This window comes from Rhinoraja longicauda, chromosome 7 (assembly GCF_053455715.1).
Source record: "Rhinoraja longicauda isolate Sanriku21f chromosome 7, sRhiLon1.1, whole genome shotgun sequence".
NCBI classification, from domain to species: domain Eukaryota; kingdom Metazoa; phylum Chordata; class Chondrichthyes; order Rajiformes; family Arhynchobatidae; genus Rhinoraja; species Rhinoraja longicauda.
The window spans coordinates 42,050,068-42,067,709 of record NC_135959.1 but is presented as its reverse complement, the minus strand read 5'-3'; the positions used below and the strand labels follow the sequence as shown (position 1 = coordinate 42,067,709).

General features: G+C 43.6%; 1 protein-coding gene across 1 annotated transcript in view; it reads left to right on the top strand.

Moving 5' to 3' along the window:
- The window catches only part of wdr95 (WD40 repeat domain 95), a 73,855-nt gene extending 56,213 nt beyond the window's left edge, over positions 1-17,642 (top strand). The window contains exons 20-30 of the mRNA XM_078403041.1: positions 1,568-1,613; positions 1,770-1,829; positions 3,471-3,633; positions 4,596-4,682; positions 5,834-5,892; positions 8,654-8,795; positions 9,555-9,594; positions 9,697-9,785; positions 12,854-13,035; positions 16,373-16,467; positions 17,070-17,642. Of these exons, the coding sequence (XP_078259167.1) occupies positions 1,568-1,613; positions 1,770-1,829; positions 3,471-3,633; positions 4,596-4,682; positions 5,834-5,892; positions 8,654-8,795; positions 9,555-9,594; positions 9,697-9,785; positions 12,854-13,035; positions 16,373-16,467; positions 17,070-17,277 (1,171 nt within the window). The 3' untranslated portion in view covers positions 17,278-17,642. The remainder of the gene's footprint in view (positions 1-1,567; positions 1,614-1,769; positions 1,830-3,470; positions 3,634-4,595; positions 4,683-5,833; positions 5,893-8,653; positions 8,796-9,554; positions 9,595-9,696; positions 9,786-12,853; positions 13,036-16,372; positions 16,468-17,069) is intronic.

Sequence of the window (17,642 nt, the reverse complement as noted above, 5' to 3'; positions counted from 1 at the left end):
GCAGAGTTGCTGCCTTACAGCTCCAGGGACTCAGGTTCGATCCCGATCACAGGTGATGTCTGTGCGGGATTTGTAAGTTCTCCTTGTAACCGCGTGGGTTTTCTCCGGGTGCTTCGGTTTCTTCCCACACTCCAAAGACATGCAGGTTTGTAGGTTAATTGGCTTCTGTAAATATTGTAAATTTGGTCTAGTGTGTAGGATAGTGCTAGTCTCTGGGTAGATCTCTGGTTGGCATGGTCTCAGTGGATCGAAGGGCCTGTTTTCACGCTGTTTCTCTAAAGTCTAAAGAGACAACATCCCATCCCAGAGACAAGTCTACGACCACACAAATGGCTATATGAGGGAACTATTACATTCCTAATGGCTAATGCCAATTTTGTCACCTATCCTGCTCAAGGCAGTGTCTTCCTCTGCTACTAATATTTTAAAAAATCCTTAAGAATGCAATAATCTCTTTCTGTAGCAAAGCATTCCATGTTTCTAATACCCTCTTTAACTAGAAACTCCTTGTAACATGTGTACTAATTTCTTTTAGATTATGAACACTTACTGATTTTCCAGCCAGAGAAAATATGATTTTTTATTTATTTCCATCAGTGTTTCTTGATTTAAACAAAGGGGTAGCACAGTGGCACGGTAGAGTTGCTGCCTCACAGCGCCAGAGACCTGGGTTCAATCCTGACCTTGGGAGTTGTCTGCACAGAGTTTGCATGTTCTCCCTGTGACCACGTGGGTTTTCTCCTGGTGCTCCAGTTTCCTGCCACACTCCAAAGATGTGCAGGTTTGTAGAATTATAGAATTATTGGCTTCAGTAAATTGTAAATGGTCCCTAGTGTGTAGGATAGAACTAGTGTACCAGGTGAGCGCTGGTCTAATGCTGCCTAAATTAAACTAAACTCATCTAATTTGTAATATCTTAGTTGGATATCTTGCTTACCAGATATGGAACACAAAACATTAAAACAAGTACAGCACAGGAAGAGGGAGACAATATCAGCTAATTCTCTCATTGCCCTGTTAAACCTAAGGATTTTGCACAGCTGTGTTTTATGGAAGGTCATTTAGGACATAGAACATGAAACAGTACGGCTCAGAAACGGGACCTTCGTTCCACAATGTCCGTGCCGAACACGTTGCCAAGTGAAACTAATCTCAACTGCCAGCACATGATTCATATCCCTCCATTCCCTGCATATCAATGTACCTATCTAAAAGCCTCCTTAATGCCACAATCCTATATGCCTCCACCACCACAAGCCCTGCCAATGCGTTCCAGGCACCCACTAACCTCAGTGTAAAAGGAAACACTGCCCTGCACTTCTCTAAACTTTGCTCCTCTCACTGTTAAGTCATGCCCTCTAGTCTTTGACATTTCCATCCTGGGGAAAAAAGGTTCTGACTGTCTACCCTATCTGTGCCTCTCATAATTTCATGTTCTTCTATCAGGTCTCCTCTCTGCCTCTGACATTCTAGAGAAAGAAAATTGAACTGGTCTCAGCGTTGCAGTATTGCAGCATCAAGTTATATTGTGTGCTTTCAATCTCATATGTTCTGAATTTCTTTCTAGTTATATCCTTGCTGTTGGGTGGGATAGAAGAATAAACATATACTGTGTAAGTATTGATATGTAAGTCCTTGTGTGCGTTTGTGTATATGTACCTATTGGTTTAAGAGCACTCATCATGTTTGTGAAATATTTGTATTTGTAAAGAAATTATTTGTAAACCAAACCGGGTGAATAGTTATTCTTTCTTTCTCATGTGGCCCAGGACTCATCTGATCACCTCCATCACGTACTGCCTCCTCAACCACACTGGCCCGATGATCTGGTAAACACACAACCTGGTTTGCAAACAACGGCAATGTTCATGGATTGTAGTGGTCTCCACACAGACAACACTGTTCTCATTCATGCTTTTACAAAGGGATCTGAGCGTGCATGTATGCTTGTATACGTGAGTGTGTGTGTGTGTGCGCGTGCAAGTGTGTGGCCGCGAGTGTGCGGGCGCGTGTCTGCATGAGAGTGTGTGTGCATGAGTCTAAGTGCTGTGTAAATGTGAGTGTGTATGTGAGTGTGTGTGAGTATGTGAGTGCGTGCACGCACGCTTCCACTGGCCATGTTCCATGTGGACCGTACCATAATCTAAGATATAGAACATAAAAAGGACATAAAGTGCTGAAGTAACTCTGGGTCTGGCAGCATCTTTGGAGAACGTGGATAGGTGGCAATGAATGGATAGGAGAACATAGAACAGTACAGCACAGGAACAGGCCATTCGGCCCACAATGTCTGTGCTGACCATGATGCCAATTTAAACTAATCTCTCTCTGCATGTGATCCGTATCTCTCCATTCCTTGCATATTCATGTGCCTATCAAAAAGCATCTTAAATACCACTATCATATCACGTTTCATGTCGGGACCCTTCTTTACATTGAAAAAAAAGTTATATTCTGCTAAGCGAATAAAAGAATAAAATAACAAATATTATGAAAACAGGAACATAATTTATTTGAATGTGCATATTCCTGTAATTGTAAAAATAGAGACAAAGTGCTGGAGTAATTCATTGGGTCAGGCAGCATCTCTGGAGAACATGGATAGATGACATTTTGGGTTTGGACCCTTCTTCAGACTGATTGTGGTGGGGGAGGGGAGTTAGCCCACCCCTCCTCCTCTCTCTCCATTCTCTATCTCCCCACCCCATCACAATCAGTCTGAAGAAAAATTCTGACCCAAAACGTCACCTATCCCTGTTCTCCAGAGGTGCTGCCTGACCAGCTGAGTTACTCCAGCACTGTTGTGCCTTTCTCTTTTGTAAACCAGTATCTGCAGTTCCTTGTATCTCCACAAAAAACGGCCATTGTTACAGCTTTTTAAATTGTAGTGCAAAAAATACATTCCCATTATAACACAAAAATAGGGCATAATAATTATTGAATACTCGAAATTGTATAGTTCAACATGGGATACGTATAGTATACAAGTATACAATAAATTATTAAAATATATACTATTGTTTACACTTCAATATTGAAGTAATTCAATAATTCAGACTGAACTATATTCTGTTATGTCTGAATTATGGCCCATTAAGGCATTGTTCAGTCTGAAGAAAGGTCCTGATCTAAAATGTCACCTATCCAGGTTCTCCAGAGATGCTGAGTTACTCAAAAACTCTGTGACTTTTTTTTTGTAAACCAGCAACTGCAGTTCCTTGTGTGGGAAGGAAATGTAGATGCTGGTTTACACAGAAGATCGTAACAAAATGCTGGTGTAACTCAGTGGGTCGTGCAGCATTTCTGGAGAAAAGGAATAGGTGACATTTTGGGTCAAGACCCTTCTTTAGACTCGCCTATTCCTTTTCTCCAGAGATGCTGCCGACCCGCTGAGTTACTCCAGCATTTTGTGTCTATCTGCAGTTACTTGTTCCTTAAGTAATTGTAACATCTTGTACGTCTCTTCCTAGAAATGGGGGCACAAAGATGACATTCTGTGCATCGCTCAGTGTCCCCCAACTCTACTGGCAACATCTAGCTATGATGGAGAAACTATTGTATGGAATATGATCTCTGGTCACATTTGTTGCCATCTACGGAACCCGTCAAACCGAGTGTGTGGAGAGGGAAGAGGTATGATGACAGGATTGTGGGTCGACAGTTTGCAATTATCCTTTAATTTAGAGATGCAGCGTGGAAACAGGCCCTTCTGCCCACCGAGTCTGCCCCACTAGCGATCATCCGTACACTAGTTCTATCCTACACACGAGGGACAATTTACAGAAGGGAATTAACCTACAAACCGACACGTCTTCAGGATGTGGAAGCAAACAGGAGCACATGGAGAAAACCCACACGGTCACAGGGAGAACGTGCAAACTCCACTCAGACAGTACCTGGAGTCAGGATCGAAGCTGGGTCTCTGGGAGGCAGAAGCTCTCCCGCTGTGCCATTGTGCTGTCCGTTAATAGAGGTGACGGTATTTAGAGTCGGAGTCATATGGCATGGAAACAGGCCCATCAGTCCAACTTGTTCATGCTGACCAAATTGGCCCATCTAAGCTTTGAAGAAAAATGAATCATTGAAAAAAAAAATCTCTGCTTTTTCTCTACAACATTTTAGTCATTGATGTTGATGACCTCATTCAGAAATTAATACTCCTAAGTTAATGTTTTAGGGCGGCACAGTGGTAGAGTTTCTGCCTCACAGCGCCAGAGACTTTGGTTTGATCCTAACTGCAGATGCTGGCTGTTTGGAGTTTGTAAGTTTTTCCCTGTGAATGCGTGGGTTTTCTCCGGGTGTTTTGGTTTCCTCCCACATCACAAAGACATGTAGATTTGTAAATTAATTGGCTTCGGTAAATTGTAAATTGTCCCTAAAAAGTATGTAGGATAGAACCAGGGCGATCACTGGTCGGCATGGAAGGGTCTGTTTACAGGCTGTATTTCTAAACTACACTAAAACTAAAAAGAAGAGGGCAAGATTAAAGAAAAGTGACAATTATTTATTGGTACCACTACATTACATCACATTTTATTCCTATTTTAATTTTCATTGGTTTTCTAATTATTATTACTTTTCAATGTTCTCACTAGATAAAAGTGTAAGCAAAGTTATATTCTTGAAAAGTCGAGCACTGAAGATTGAATTAGGAGCATCCCTGGTTACAACTGGTCCCCAAGGTAAGTAGAAGGTTCAATTTAAAAATAAAAAGACAAATGTGAAACTGATAAAATTCTGAAACAATAGCTGAATGTGTTGGAAATGTACAGACCTGTCTGCATCTGGAATGATGAAAACGTAGATTCAGATATAAACTGTCTTCAACCCAGTGTCAGGAAGCAGATTATTTATGGTGACACAAGGAACTGCAGATGCTGGAATCTTGTGTAAGACACAAAGTGCTGGAGGAACTCACTGGGTCAAGCAGCATCTGTGGAGGGAATGGACAGACGATGTTTTGGATTGGGACCCTTCTTGACTTTCTGTATTGGACCACGTCCACTGGTCAGAGCATTGCAGGCACTCACCGCTCTCGGTGCAAACAAATTGCCCAACTCATCTCCTTTAAAATCTGCTCCTCTCACCTAAAAGCTATGCCCTCTAGTCTTTGACATTTCCATTCTAGGAGTTTCTGACTGTCAACCCTAATGAAGCCTCTCATAATGTTGTATATTTGTATCGGGTTTCCCCTCAACCTTCGACGCTCCAAAGAAAACAATCCAAGTTTTCCCAAACTCTCCTTATAGCTAATCGCATCTAATCCAGGTAGAACACTGATAAAACTCTTCTGCGCCCTCCAAATTTGTCCAACCTCTCCTCATACCCTCCAGGTTTTTTCCAACCTCTCCTCGTTGATGATACCTGTTGTAGCAGATGGCTTGTATAGTTTTAATTTTAGTTTGAGAGATACAGCATGGAAATTGGACCTTCGGCCCACCGAGTCCACACTGACCAGTGATCTCCCATACACTAGTTCTATGTTATCCTAGTTTCGCATCCGCATCCTGCACACTAGGGGCAATTTACAGAAGTCAATTAACCTACCAATCTTTATGTCTTTGGAGTGTTGGAGGAAGCCGGAGCATCCGGAGAAAACCCACGCGGTCACAGGGAGAATGTACAAACTCCATACTGCCAGCACCCTTAGTCGGGATGGAACCCAGGGCTCTGGCACTGTAAGGCAGCAACTCTACCGTTTTGCCACTGTGCTGCTCCTTATAGGTGATACCTGTTGTAGGCGATGTCTTGTAACTGTTGCTTAATAACGTGGGAATTAGAGCTTCCAGCCTTTTTAATTTGTTTTTAACATGATTTTTTTTTATTCTTACAGGTTCACTTGTATTCTGGAGCCTATTGAATGGTGGACAGCTTTATGCTGCTTTTCCTGCTGTGAGTTATGTTATATTACACAACATCTAGGTCTTAGCAATGAGCAAAAAGATGCATGCATTACAATAAAGTTGAAATGCCCTTTGATTCTCTCGGATAATAGATTCAAATAGAGTCATACTGGCGTGAAAACGGGTCCTTCGGCTCAACTTGCCCCCCTGACCAACATGCCCCTTCTGCACTGGTCCCACCTGCCTGTGTTTGGCCCCGCCTGCCTGTGTTTGGCCCCGCCTGCCTGTGTTTGGCCCCGCCTGCCTGTGTTTGGCCCCGCCTGCCTGTGTTTGGCCCCGCCTGCCTGTGTTTGGCCCCGCCTGCCTGTGTTTGGCCCCGCCTGCCTGTGTTTGGCCCCGCCTGCCTGTGTTTGGCCCCGCCTGCCTGTGTTTGGCCCCGCCTGCCTGTGTTTGGCCCCGCCTGCCTGTGTTTGGCCCCACCTGCCTGTGTTTGGCTCGTATCCCGCTAAACCTGTCCTCTCCATGTATCTGCATAAATGTTTCTAAACGTTGCGATAGTACCTGCCTCAACGACCTCGTTCCATACACCAACCCACCTTTTTCTGTAAAAAAAAGTTACCCCTCAGGTTCCTATTAAATCTTGCCCCCCTCACCTTAAACCCATGTCCTCTGGTTCATGATTCCCCTACTCTTGGCAAAAGACTATGTGTTTACCTGATCTATTTCTTTATTCTATTATATATAAGAAACAATGTCAATCTCTGTATGATATTTTGAATGAACAAATACATCATTCCAGTGGCTTTCAGTACATTGATCTTCATCAGTCAGGGTATTGAGTATTTAAGTTGGATGTTATGTTACAGTTATTCAAAATGTTGGTGAAGCCACACTTGGATATTGTACGACTTAAGACAAGTTGCAGGTGACATTAATTTCAACGTCTCTGGGTCTTTATGCATGTGGCACACAGTATTATAACCACTGATTTGCAGTTGATGAAAGAACCCCAATTCAACCCAACTTAGGAAGTCCGTCATGTCCCCAACAACTCTCACCAACTTCTACAGTTGCACCAGAGAAAGCATTTTATCAGGATGCATCACAGCTTGGTTTGGGAACAGCTCCAAGACCGCAATAAATTGCAGCGAATTGTAGACGCGGCCCAGCCCAAACCTCCCTTCTCTTGACTCCATTTAGACTTCATGCTGCCTTGGCTAAGCCAACAGCATAATCACGGACGTGTCATACCCTGGCCACTCTCTCTTCTCCCATCAGCCAAAAGGTATAGAAGTGTAAAAACGCACACCTCCAGATTCAGGGACAGTTTCTCCCCAGCTATTGTCAGGCGACTGAATCATCTTAGCACAACCAGAGAGCAGTGCTGAACTACTATCAACCTCATTGGTGACCCTCGGACTATTATTGATCAGACTTTGTTGGCTTTACCTAGCACTAAATGTTATTCCTTTATCATGTATCTATACACTGTAATGGGTCGATTGTAATCATGTATTGTCTTTCTGCTGACTGGATAACACGTAACAAAAGCTTTTCACTGTACCTCGGTACATGTGACAATAAACAAAACTAAACGAAACCAATTTAAATAAAATTATTCCCATGCATAACATTCAGTTCCATAACTTAATATAACTAAAACTGTACGTTTACTTTATTCATTTTTGTATTCCTCTGTCAGTGAGGAGGGTGGGACATTATATTACAGTTGCACAAGACGTTGGTGAGTCCACTTTGGAGTATTGTGTTCAGTTTTTGGCACCCTGTTATAGGAAGGATGTTGTTAACCTGGAATGGGTGCAGAGCAGATTTACAGGGATGTTGCCAGGATTCGAGGGCCAGAGCTATAAGGAGAGGTTGACCAGGCTAAGACTTTATTTCTTGGAGCACAGGAGGATCTTATAGACGTGTATAAAACCATGAGCGGAATAGATAGGTTGAATGCACAGAGTCTTTTACCCGGAGTAGGGGAATCAAAAACAAGAGGGCATATGTTTAAGGTGAGAGGAACAGGATTTAATAGGATGTGTAAATGGTTAGAAATGTAGATTTATTTCTCCTTTGTAAGCATATTGTGAGTAAAGTAAACACTTTTTTCTGGCATTTTAATTCTGTCAAGGATTGAGGTATCTGGGGTCAAATAACTCATTCCCGTGTACAACATGCTGTGTTACTTTGGCAATGGATCAACTCTGACTTGGGAGCTGACAGACCTTTGCAAATGTGCCATGTAGTTTGTTCACATAGAGTATAATTGGCATTTTGTGCATTTAATTTTTCCTCTTAGCACTGGCAAGTGTTTTGGAAGGAGTCACTGCAATAATTTTTTGATATAATCAGTTTAATTTGACGTTTTTATTTGTAATCCTTGAATTGTGTCCATTTGTAACCGTATTAGTAACTGCTGAGGAGAACAGAACATATAATGTGCAATGAAATGGACCTGGCCCAGTATACCAACTTGGTCAGCATGGACAAGGTGGGCCGAAGGGCCAGTTTCTGAGATGTACAGCTCTTTGACACCTTTACTCTATCTGGCTTGAGATGACATGTGTAGGAAGGAACTGCAGAAGCTGGTTTACACTGAAGATGGGTACAAAATGCTGGAGTAATTCAGCGGGTCATGCAGCATCGCTGGAGAAAAGGAATAGGTGATGTTTGGGTCAGAACCCTTTCTGTGTGGAGTTTGCGTGTTCACCCTGTGTAACTTGTATGGATTAAACGAAGTGCCAAACCACCAGTTGCCGGAAAATCGGTGGTGGAACTATAACACCTTTCCGTGTTTGTAGTCTAGGGTGAAGTCTCAGTTGACCAGCCTGGGTGCGTCGACCAATGACTCCTTACTTTACACGGCGGATGATGTTGGTTATATCTGTGTTTACGGCATCAAGAACTACGCTGTTCATGGGCCAGAGGCTGAAGCTGCAAAACGTAAGCATTTGAGTAGCAGCGGAGTGGAAAGGCCACGCCGAGTTGCTGTTCCGAGTAATGGGCGATTTATTAAAACTGGAGCGCACCAGGAGCTGATTTCCTGAGCTTTAACATTCATAAATATCTTAAGTTCTAGGAGCAGAATTAGGCCATTCGGCCCATCAAGTCTACTCCGCCATTCATTCATGGCTGATCTATCTTTCCCTCTCGACCCCAATCTCCTGTATTCTCCCTATAACCCCTGACACCCGTACTAAACCACTATCTATCATTCTCCACCTTAAAAATATCGATTGACTTGGACTCCACAGCCTTCTGTGGCAATGAATTCCAGATTCGCCACCCTCTCACTAAAGAAATTCTTCCTCATCTTTCTAAAGGTATGTCCCTTTATTCAGAGGCTATGGCCTCTGGTCCTAGACCCTCCCACTGGTGGAAACATCCTCTCCACACCCAATGTACCTGTCATGCACCTGTCCAAAAGTTTCTTAAATGTTGCAATAGTACCTGTCCTGCGTTGTATGATCTAACGGAGGGTAGCAGACTGATTTGGAATAAGCAAAATGGAGTGTTATGGATCACGTGCAGGCAGAGGAGAATGGATTATCTTGACATCATGTTTGGCACGGACATTGTGGGCCAAAGGGCTTGTTCCCGTGGCGTACAGTTTCATGTTAAAAAAGCATCATGTAATGAGGGAAAAGGGTGGTGAATAACTGATTTATTAGCACTAACTGAGTCTCTTTCACTGTGTTATAGTTGTTAACTACTGGAGAGCCCACGTTACCAGTGTCACTTGGTACGTATGTAGAGTATAATCTGCTTTGCTCTAAAAACTTCTATTTCCTCTGTTTTATTTCTATCTCGCTTAGCAATACTTAGATTTAATTTTTTGTTTCAGCATGGAACTGATAGAAGAACAAAATCTGATGGTGACCTCTTCCTTTGAAGGAACGGTACGACTCTGGAACATGGATGGAGAATTAATTGGTAATTATTAGCACAATAACAAAAAGACAATGTTCCTAAATGTCAGTCTTATCGTGTGAAAACACATACCTCCAGATTCAGGGAAATGTTTTCCCAGCTGTTATCAGGCAACTAAACCATTCTTTCACCAACTAGAGAGTGGTCCTCCCTCATTGAAGGCCCTCGAACGATCTTTAATCCTTGTTATCCCCCTTGTTATCACACTTTCCCCAGCCAACAATGGACCATTATGGGCTCCACTCTTCCTGAGGTAATCTGTTGTTGACCCTGAATTATGCTGGCCTTTTCTTGCCTCCAGTTTATTTCCACACTTCCCTCTCACCACCTCTACTTTCAGTCTGAAGAAGGGCTCAAACACAAAATATCACCTCTTCTTTTTCTCCAGAGATGCTGCCTGACCTGTTGAGTTACTCCAGCATTGATGGGGTCCTTCATAATGCTGGCTGCCTTTTTGAGGCAGCGCCTCCTGTAGATCCCATCAATCGTAGGGGGATCAGTACCTGTGATGGACTGGGCAATGTGTGGTAGGGAGGTCGGTACCTGTGATGAACCATACATCTCCTTTAAACTTTGCCTCTCACTTACAAGCTATGCCCTCTAGTCTTTCACATTTCCATCCAGCCTATCTGGCATTAGACTGTTAAAAAGTAAGTTAATTGGCCTCAATAAAAATTGCTCCTGGTGTGCAGGGAGTGGATGAGAAACTGAGATGACATAGAACTAGTTTTTTAATTTATTCGTGTCATCACACAACTGCCAATAGTGAGCAAATTTTAGTGCCATGTTGTTGGCCTCTGCAAGATCCTTTACAGTGCATGTGTCATGCAGCATGTCACAGCTCAGGGGATGTTCCATAGTCTGGAGGCCCCGTCCGCACTCTCAGTCTGCTGCATCTTCAGTATATCCCCACTTCAGCATGTTCGATTTGCTCCTCCCCATGCCTGTCAGTCTTGGTAGGTTTCATGCATCCACTGATGCAGCGCCAGCTTGTGTTTAGCACAGGATCAATCTTCCTTGCATGAGCTGAGCGCTCCCATACTGCGCAGGCATACTCGGCAGTGGAGAAGCAGCGAGCCAGAGCTGTTGATGCTCCCCATTTTGAGGTACTCAGCTTGCTAAGAAGAGTATTTCTGGAGCTGGAGCATTCTGGAGCATTTCCTTTAAGCTTGGTGATATGTGCTTTGTAGGTCAGAGATCGATCAAGAGTCACACCGAGATAGACTGGACTGTCACTGTGCTCCAATCTGACACCATTCCATGTAACCTTCAACCTTCTATTTGCATACTTGTTCTTCAAGTGGAAGGCGCAGACTTGGGTTTTAGATGGATTGGCTCTCAGGTGATTCTCTTTGTAGTTTGAGGACAGGTTGACTAAAGCCTCACACAGAGTAGCTTCTGCCTCAAGTAAGTCAGCACTTTGGGTTGTAATACGCAGGTCATCTGCATAAATGAAACTCCTGGTGTTGGGATGGATAGGGTGGTCGTTAACATAGATATTGAACAAGGTGGGTGCCAGGACACTTCCTTGAGGGAGGCCGTTTTTCTGCCTGCGCCAGCGACTTTTCTTTCCTGACAGCTCGACAAAGAAGTGTCTGCTTTCAACCAGAGTCTTCACCAGGTTGGTTAGATGCAGGTTGTGTGTCAAATTAAGTACTTTGTGTAACAGTCGGCGATGGTTTACTGTATCATAAGTGGCTGAAAGGTCTACAAAAACAGCACCTGTGATAACACCTTCCTGAAAGCCATCCTCTATGTGTTGGATGAGATTGAGAGACCAGTGCAGGACTTCCCAGCCCGAAACCCTGCCTGCTCCTTCATAAGGGATGGCTCTATCACCTGGCTGAGGCGAGTCAAGATGAGTCACTCAAACAGCTTGTAGGTGTGGCAAAGAAGTGATATTGGCCTGTAGCTCTTTGTTGCTTCAGCAATGCTATGACACGTGCGCAACGTCAGATCTTTGGGATGTGACATCTCTCCATGCAGGTGTTAAACATGGCCAGCAACCACTGTTTTGCAGTTGGTCCAAGGTGCTTGATCTGTTCAGTCATGATGTTATCCAGACCTGCAGCTTTACCTATTTTGGCTGTGCAGATAGCAGCATCTAGTTCTTTCGTTGTGAAAGGCTGACACAGTTGTGGGTTATCAGAGTTACCTTCATCGCACTGCTGGGGTTTCTGCTTTGTCACTGGTGAGTCAGTTTTGCCATTGAGTAGGAGTTGGTGTACTACTTGATTAGCAGTAGGCCAGTTAGTATGGAGTGACTTGGTCTTCTTTCGGTTCTTGTTAATCCGATTGAGAGGTCCATTTCAGGACCAGCAATCACAGTTCTGTCTTTCAATGTTGAAGGAATTTCAGCAGCTAAACAGGAGCTACTAGGTGACATTTGTGTCAGAACATAGAACTAGAGTGAATGGGTGATCGATGGTCGGCATGGATTCAGTGAGCTAAGGGCCTGTTTCCATCTTGTGTCTCCAAACTAATCCAAAGTAAAAGGCCTCATTCATCTGTCGAAGCAAGGAATTAAAGATGCTCGTTTACAAAAAAAGACGCTCCGTGCTGGAATAACTTATAGGCCAGGCAGCATTTCTGGAGAACATGGACAGGTGACGTTTCGGGTCGGGACCCTTCTTCAAGTTTCTTCCCTCCTTATCTCACACTTTTTCTCCTTTGATCTCTGGTCTATGTCCAACCATCTGCAACTCAAACCCTTCACCTGTATCCACCTATCATTCGCCTTGCCCTGACCCCTCCTCCTTTCCAGCTTTCTTCCTCTCCTCCCCCCACCATCACCATAATCAGTCTGTAGAAGGGTCCCGACCTGATAATTTAGACTGAATTATACTTTATATCCTAATTATGGCCTATTAGGTAATAATTCAGTCTGAAGAAAGGTCCTGACCTGAAAGGTCACCTGTCCATGTTCATCAGAGATGCTGCCTGACCCGTTGAGTTACACCAGCACTTGTGCCTTCACTCATCTGCCATTTTGAAAATATACCACAGTCTTGTAATCATTCTCAAGTACTCGTGACGTCTGATTAACGTGTGTTTACCTGATTTGTTTTGAGGTACCTTTGGGCAGCCGCAAGTGTGGGATGTTTATAATCCAGCGACGTGGGTCCACCCAATGGTCCCCTACGAGGTCCTGGTTGATCCCCTCAGCTTGCCCATCCACCCGGTGCTGGAGGAAGAGACCGCTATAATGCAACAACTCGACCTACGGCAGAGTGAAGACCAGAAACAGATTGTGGTATTGACCCGAAATGTCACCTCTTCTTTTCCTCCAGAAAGCTGGAGTAACTCCTGTCCTGATGAGTTACTCCAGCTTTTTGTGTCTGTTTGTGGTATCAAAGGTTTGGAGACCATTGGGAAAGCCAATCTTAGTTTAGTACAGAGATACAGAGCGGAAACAGGCCCTTCGGCCCACCGAGTCCGTGCCGACCAGCGATCCCCATACACCAGCACTCTGCTACACACTAGGGACAATTTACAATTTTTACCGAAGCCAAATTAACATACAAACCTGCACGTCTTTCGAGTATGGGAGGAAACCTGAGCACCCGATGATAACCCACGCGGTCACAGGGAGAACGTACAAACTCCGTACAGACAGCACCCGTGGTCAGGATCGAACCCAGATCACTGGCGCTGTAAGGCAGCAACTCTACCACTGCACCACCATGTCACTCTTAATAAAAAAATATTACGTCTAAAATATATGCAACATTTTCTATGAAGTTCCGTAACTAGGGCTGAACTTACTAAGGAAATAGGATAGGAATGCTGAGAGTGTGGTGGAACACAGAGACCTGGCGGTACATGTACAAAGTTCCCTGAAAGTACTGACACAACTGGATAGGGTGGTGAATTAGGCTTGTGGCACCCTTGCCTTCATTGGTCAGGGCATTGAGGACATCATGCTATCTATAAGACCACAATTCCACGTTGGCGAGGCTGCATTTGGAAACAGTTTTGGTTACATTATTGTACGAAGGTTGTGGTTCAGCTAAAAATTAGATAATATAATAAGGAAAATATTTGATTTTGTGAGTTTAAAAAAAAAAAACTAAAGTCTGCAAGATGTTATGTGAGACCACTCTTGAGGTATTGTTTTCCATTTTGGTCACTCTGCTATAGAAATGATTTTGTTAAACTGGAATAAATGCAGGGAAGATTTACGAGGATGGTGCCAGGACTGAGCTCCAGGGAGAGTCTTGGGCAGGCTCGGACTTTGTTCTTTGGAGCACAGGAGGCTGAGGGATGATCTTACAGATAGGATTATGAGGGGAATAGATAGGGCGATTCACAGAGTCTTTTACTCAAAGTAAGGAATCAAGAACCAGAGGACAGAGGTAAGGTGAGAGGGGAAAGATTTAATTGGAACCTGAGGGGCTCACAAAGGGTGGTGGATGTATGGAACAAGCTGCCAGAGGAGGTAGTTGAGGCAGGGACTATTGCAATGTTTAAGAAACAATTAGACAGGTACATGGATAGGTCAGGTTACGAGGTTTATGGGCCAATGGCAGGCAAGTGGGATTAGTGTAGATGGGATATGTTGGTCGGTGTGGGCAAGTTGGGCCGAAGGGCCTGTTTCCATGCTGTATAACTCTGTGACTCTATTACTAAATGTTGTTATAGTACCTGCTTCAACTGCCTTCTCCGGTATCTCATTCCATATACCCACCCACTCAGATCCCTATTACATATTTTCCCTTTCACCTTAAACTTATGTCCTCTGGTTCTCGATTCCCCGACTCTGGGCAAGATACTCTGTGTGTCTACCTGATCTATTCATCGCATGATTTTATACACCTCAACAAGATCACCCCTCATCCTCTTGCGCTCCAAGGAATAGAGTCCGGGCCTGCTCAACCTCTCCCTACAGCTCAGACCCTCGAGTCCCGGCAACATCCTCGTAAATTTTCTCTGTACCCTTTCCAACTTAACATCTTTCCTATAACATGGTGCCCAGAACTGAACACAATACTCTAAATGTGGCCTCACCAACATCTTATACAACTGCAAAATAACCTCCCAACTTCTATATTTGATACTCTGAATGATGTGCCAAAAGCCTTTTTGACCACAACATTTAAAAGACATTTGGATGGGTACATAGATAGAAAAGGTTTAGAGGGATATGGTTCAAACATGGGCAGGTGGGACGAGTGTAGATAGAGCATCTTGGTCGGCATAGGCAAGTTGGACCGAAGGGTCTGTTTCTGCATGGTATGACTCTACGACTCCACACTTAGAGTATTGTGTGCAGTTCTTGTCACTAAGCTATAGAAAGTACATCATGATGGTGGAAAGGGTGCAGAGAAAATTAATGAGGATGTCACTAGGAATGGAGGGCTTGAGTTACAAATAGAGACTAAGACTTCTTTCCCTGCAATGAGATGTGGTAGGAGGTTGTGATGTGACCTTATAGAAGTACATAAAAGTATATATATGGGCAGAACAGTGGGACAACTGGCAGAGCTGCTGCCTCACAGCACCAGAGACCCAGGTTCAATCCTGACTTAGGGTGTTGTCTGTGTGGAGTTTGCACATTCGTCCTGTGACTGTGTGGGTTTCCTCCGGGTGCTCCAGCTTCCTCTCACATTTCAATGACGTGCGAGTTTGTAGGCTAATTGGCCTCTGTAAATTGCTGCCAGTGTGTATGAGAAAGTAGGACAACATAGAACTAGTGTGAATGGGCAATCGATGGTTAGTATGGATTTGATGGGCCACAATGCCCATTTCCTTGCTGCATCTCTAAACTAAAATCATGAGGGGCATAGTAAGGTGAATGATCACAGTCTTTTAGCCGGGATACGGAATTCTAAAACTAAAGTGCATAGAATAAAGGAGAGAGAAGAAAGATTTAAAGGGCATTTGGCAATGGTGGTGGGTGTATGGAATGAGCTGCCACAGGAAGCTGTAGAGGCAGGTAGAATTAGACTCATAGTCATACAGCATGGAAACAGGCACTTCAGCCCAGAGTCCCCATGCCGACTAAGTTGGCCCATCTGCACTAGTCTCACCTGCCTGCGTTTGGCCCATATCCCTCTAAACATTTCCTATCCATGTACCTATCCACCTGTCTTTTAAATGCTATTTAATATAATATTTACAATATTTAAAAGACATTGGACAGGTACAGTGATAGAAATATTTCATAAGGATATGGGCCAAATGTGACTATCTCATGTAGACACCTTGGTCGGCATGAACAAGATGGGCTGAAGGGCCTGCTTCATTTGTTACCATTTTCCATTCACTGATGCAAAATCACCAAAATCATCCCTGACATCAATAGATAGAAAAGTGCTGAGATTGGGATAAAATTGGTTCAATTCACTGCACAGAAATTCAAAGTCAGTGTTGGGTTTATGCGTTTTAGAATTGAAATGTCAAATAGTGATTCTTTAATATCAATGATGTGATCTTGTTCCTTAAAAATACACATGAACGATTTGGTCTAAAATTCAGAGGCATCACAAAAAAAAGAAGTAAATGTAAAGGATTTAGTTTGTTATGAGAACTTAAAACAGAGCACAGACGCAACAGAAGGTTAAATAATCCTGTTGTGTGCTATATCCTAGGACCATCAGCCCAAATCTCCACAGGTGACCATTTCCGATGAAGATATCAAAGAAGAAATAAGAAAGATGTCATCGCAAAACAATCTTGGGAAAAGGTAATACCTTTGGTTTTGAGATATTCGACTTCCCCCTTTGTTTGTGCATTCTCATTGTTTGCCATTTGCCATCAGAAATGTAACTTTAGTTTAGTTTAGATACAGCATGGAAACAGCCCCCCCTGACATCAGTCTGAAGAAGGGTGTCGACCCGAAACGTCACCCATTCCTCCTCTCCTAAGATGCTGCCTGACCTGCTGAGTTACTCCAGCATTTTGTGAATAAATACCTCCGATTCTATAGCATCCAAGCTAATGTCTCTACTTGCTATTGCATTAATCTCCTCTTTAACCAGCAATGCCACCTACCTCCTCTTCCTTTCTGTCTTTTCTACACAATATGGAACGAGCTGCCGGAGGAGGTAGTTGAGGCAGGTACATTCACAACATTTAAGAAACATTTGGACAGATAAATGGATAGGATAGGTTTAGAGGGATATAGGTCAAACACAGGGAAGTGGGAATAGTGTAGATGGGACATGTTAGTCGGCGTGTGCAAGTTTAGCCGAAGGGCTTGTTTCAATGTTGTATGACTCTATGACTATATGAATAAATTAAATGCGGTTCAGTGGTAACATTAATTATTTTCCTTTGGTTTTCTAGACTTCGACAAGAGAGATTTAAGAGATTGAACAGGCCATTAAACCACGGAGGTCCCTCCGCGTATCATACCCTGAAGTATTTTGAAATCAATACCCCAAATCCCTGTGAAAAACCCGACCTGTCGGCAATGGGTGAAGATCCTTATGATGCCATTTGCTTTACAGATAGCACGGTCGACATCCAAGCCTGTGCCCAAGAAATTGCTTAGATATCTCCAGTGTTAGTTCTGGATTTACAGCATGGAAACTGGACTTTCCGCCCAATGTGTCCACACTGACCATCGATCATCCGTTCACACTTGTTCTACGCCCCACACACTAGGGGCAATTTTGCAGAAGCCAATTATTAACCTACGAACCCATACATCTGTGGAAACCGTTGACACTAGTTCTATGTTATCCCAATATCGTATCCACTCCCTGCACACCAGAGGCAATTTACAAAGGGCCGATTAACCCAGAAGGGCATTCATCTTTGGGATGTTGGAGGAAATTGAAGCACCAGGAGGAAACCCATGCGTTCACAGGGAGAAAGTGCAAACTCCGTACAGATAGCACCCGTTGTCAGGATCGA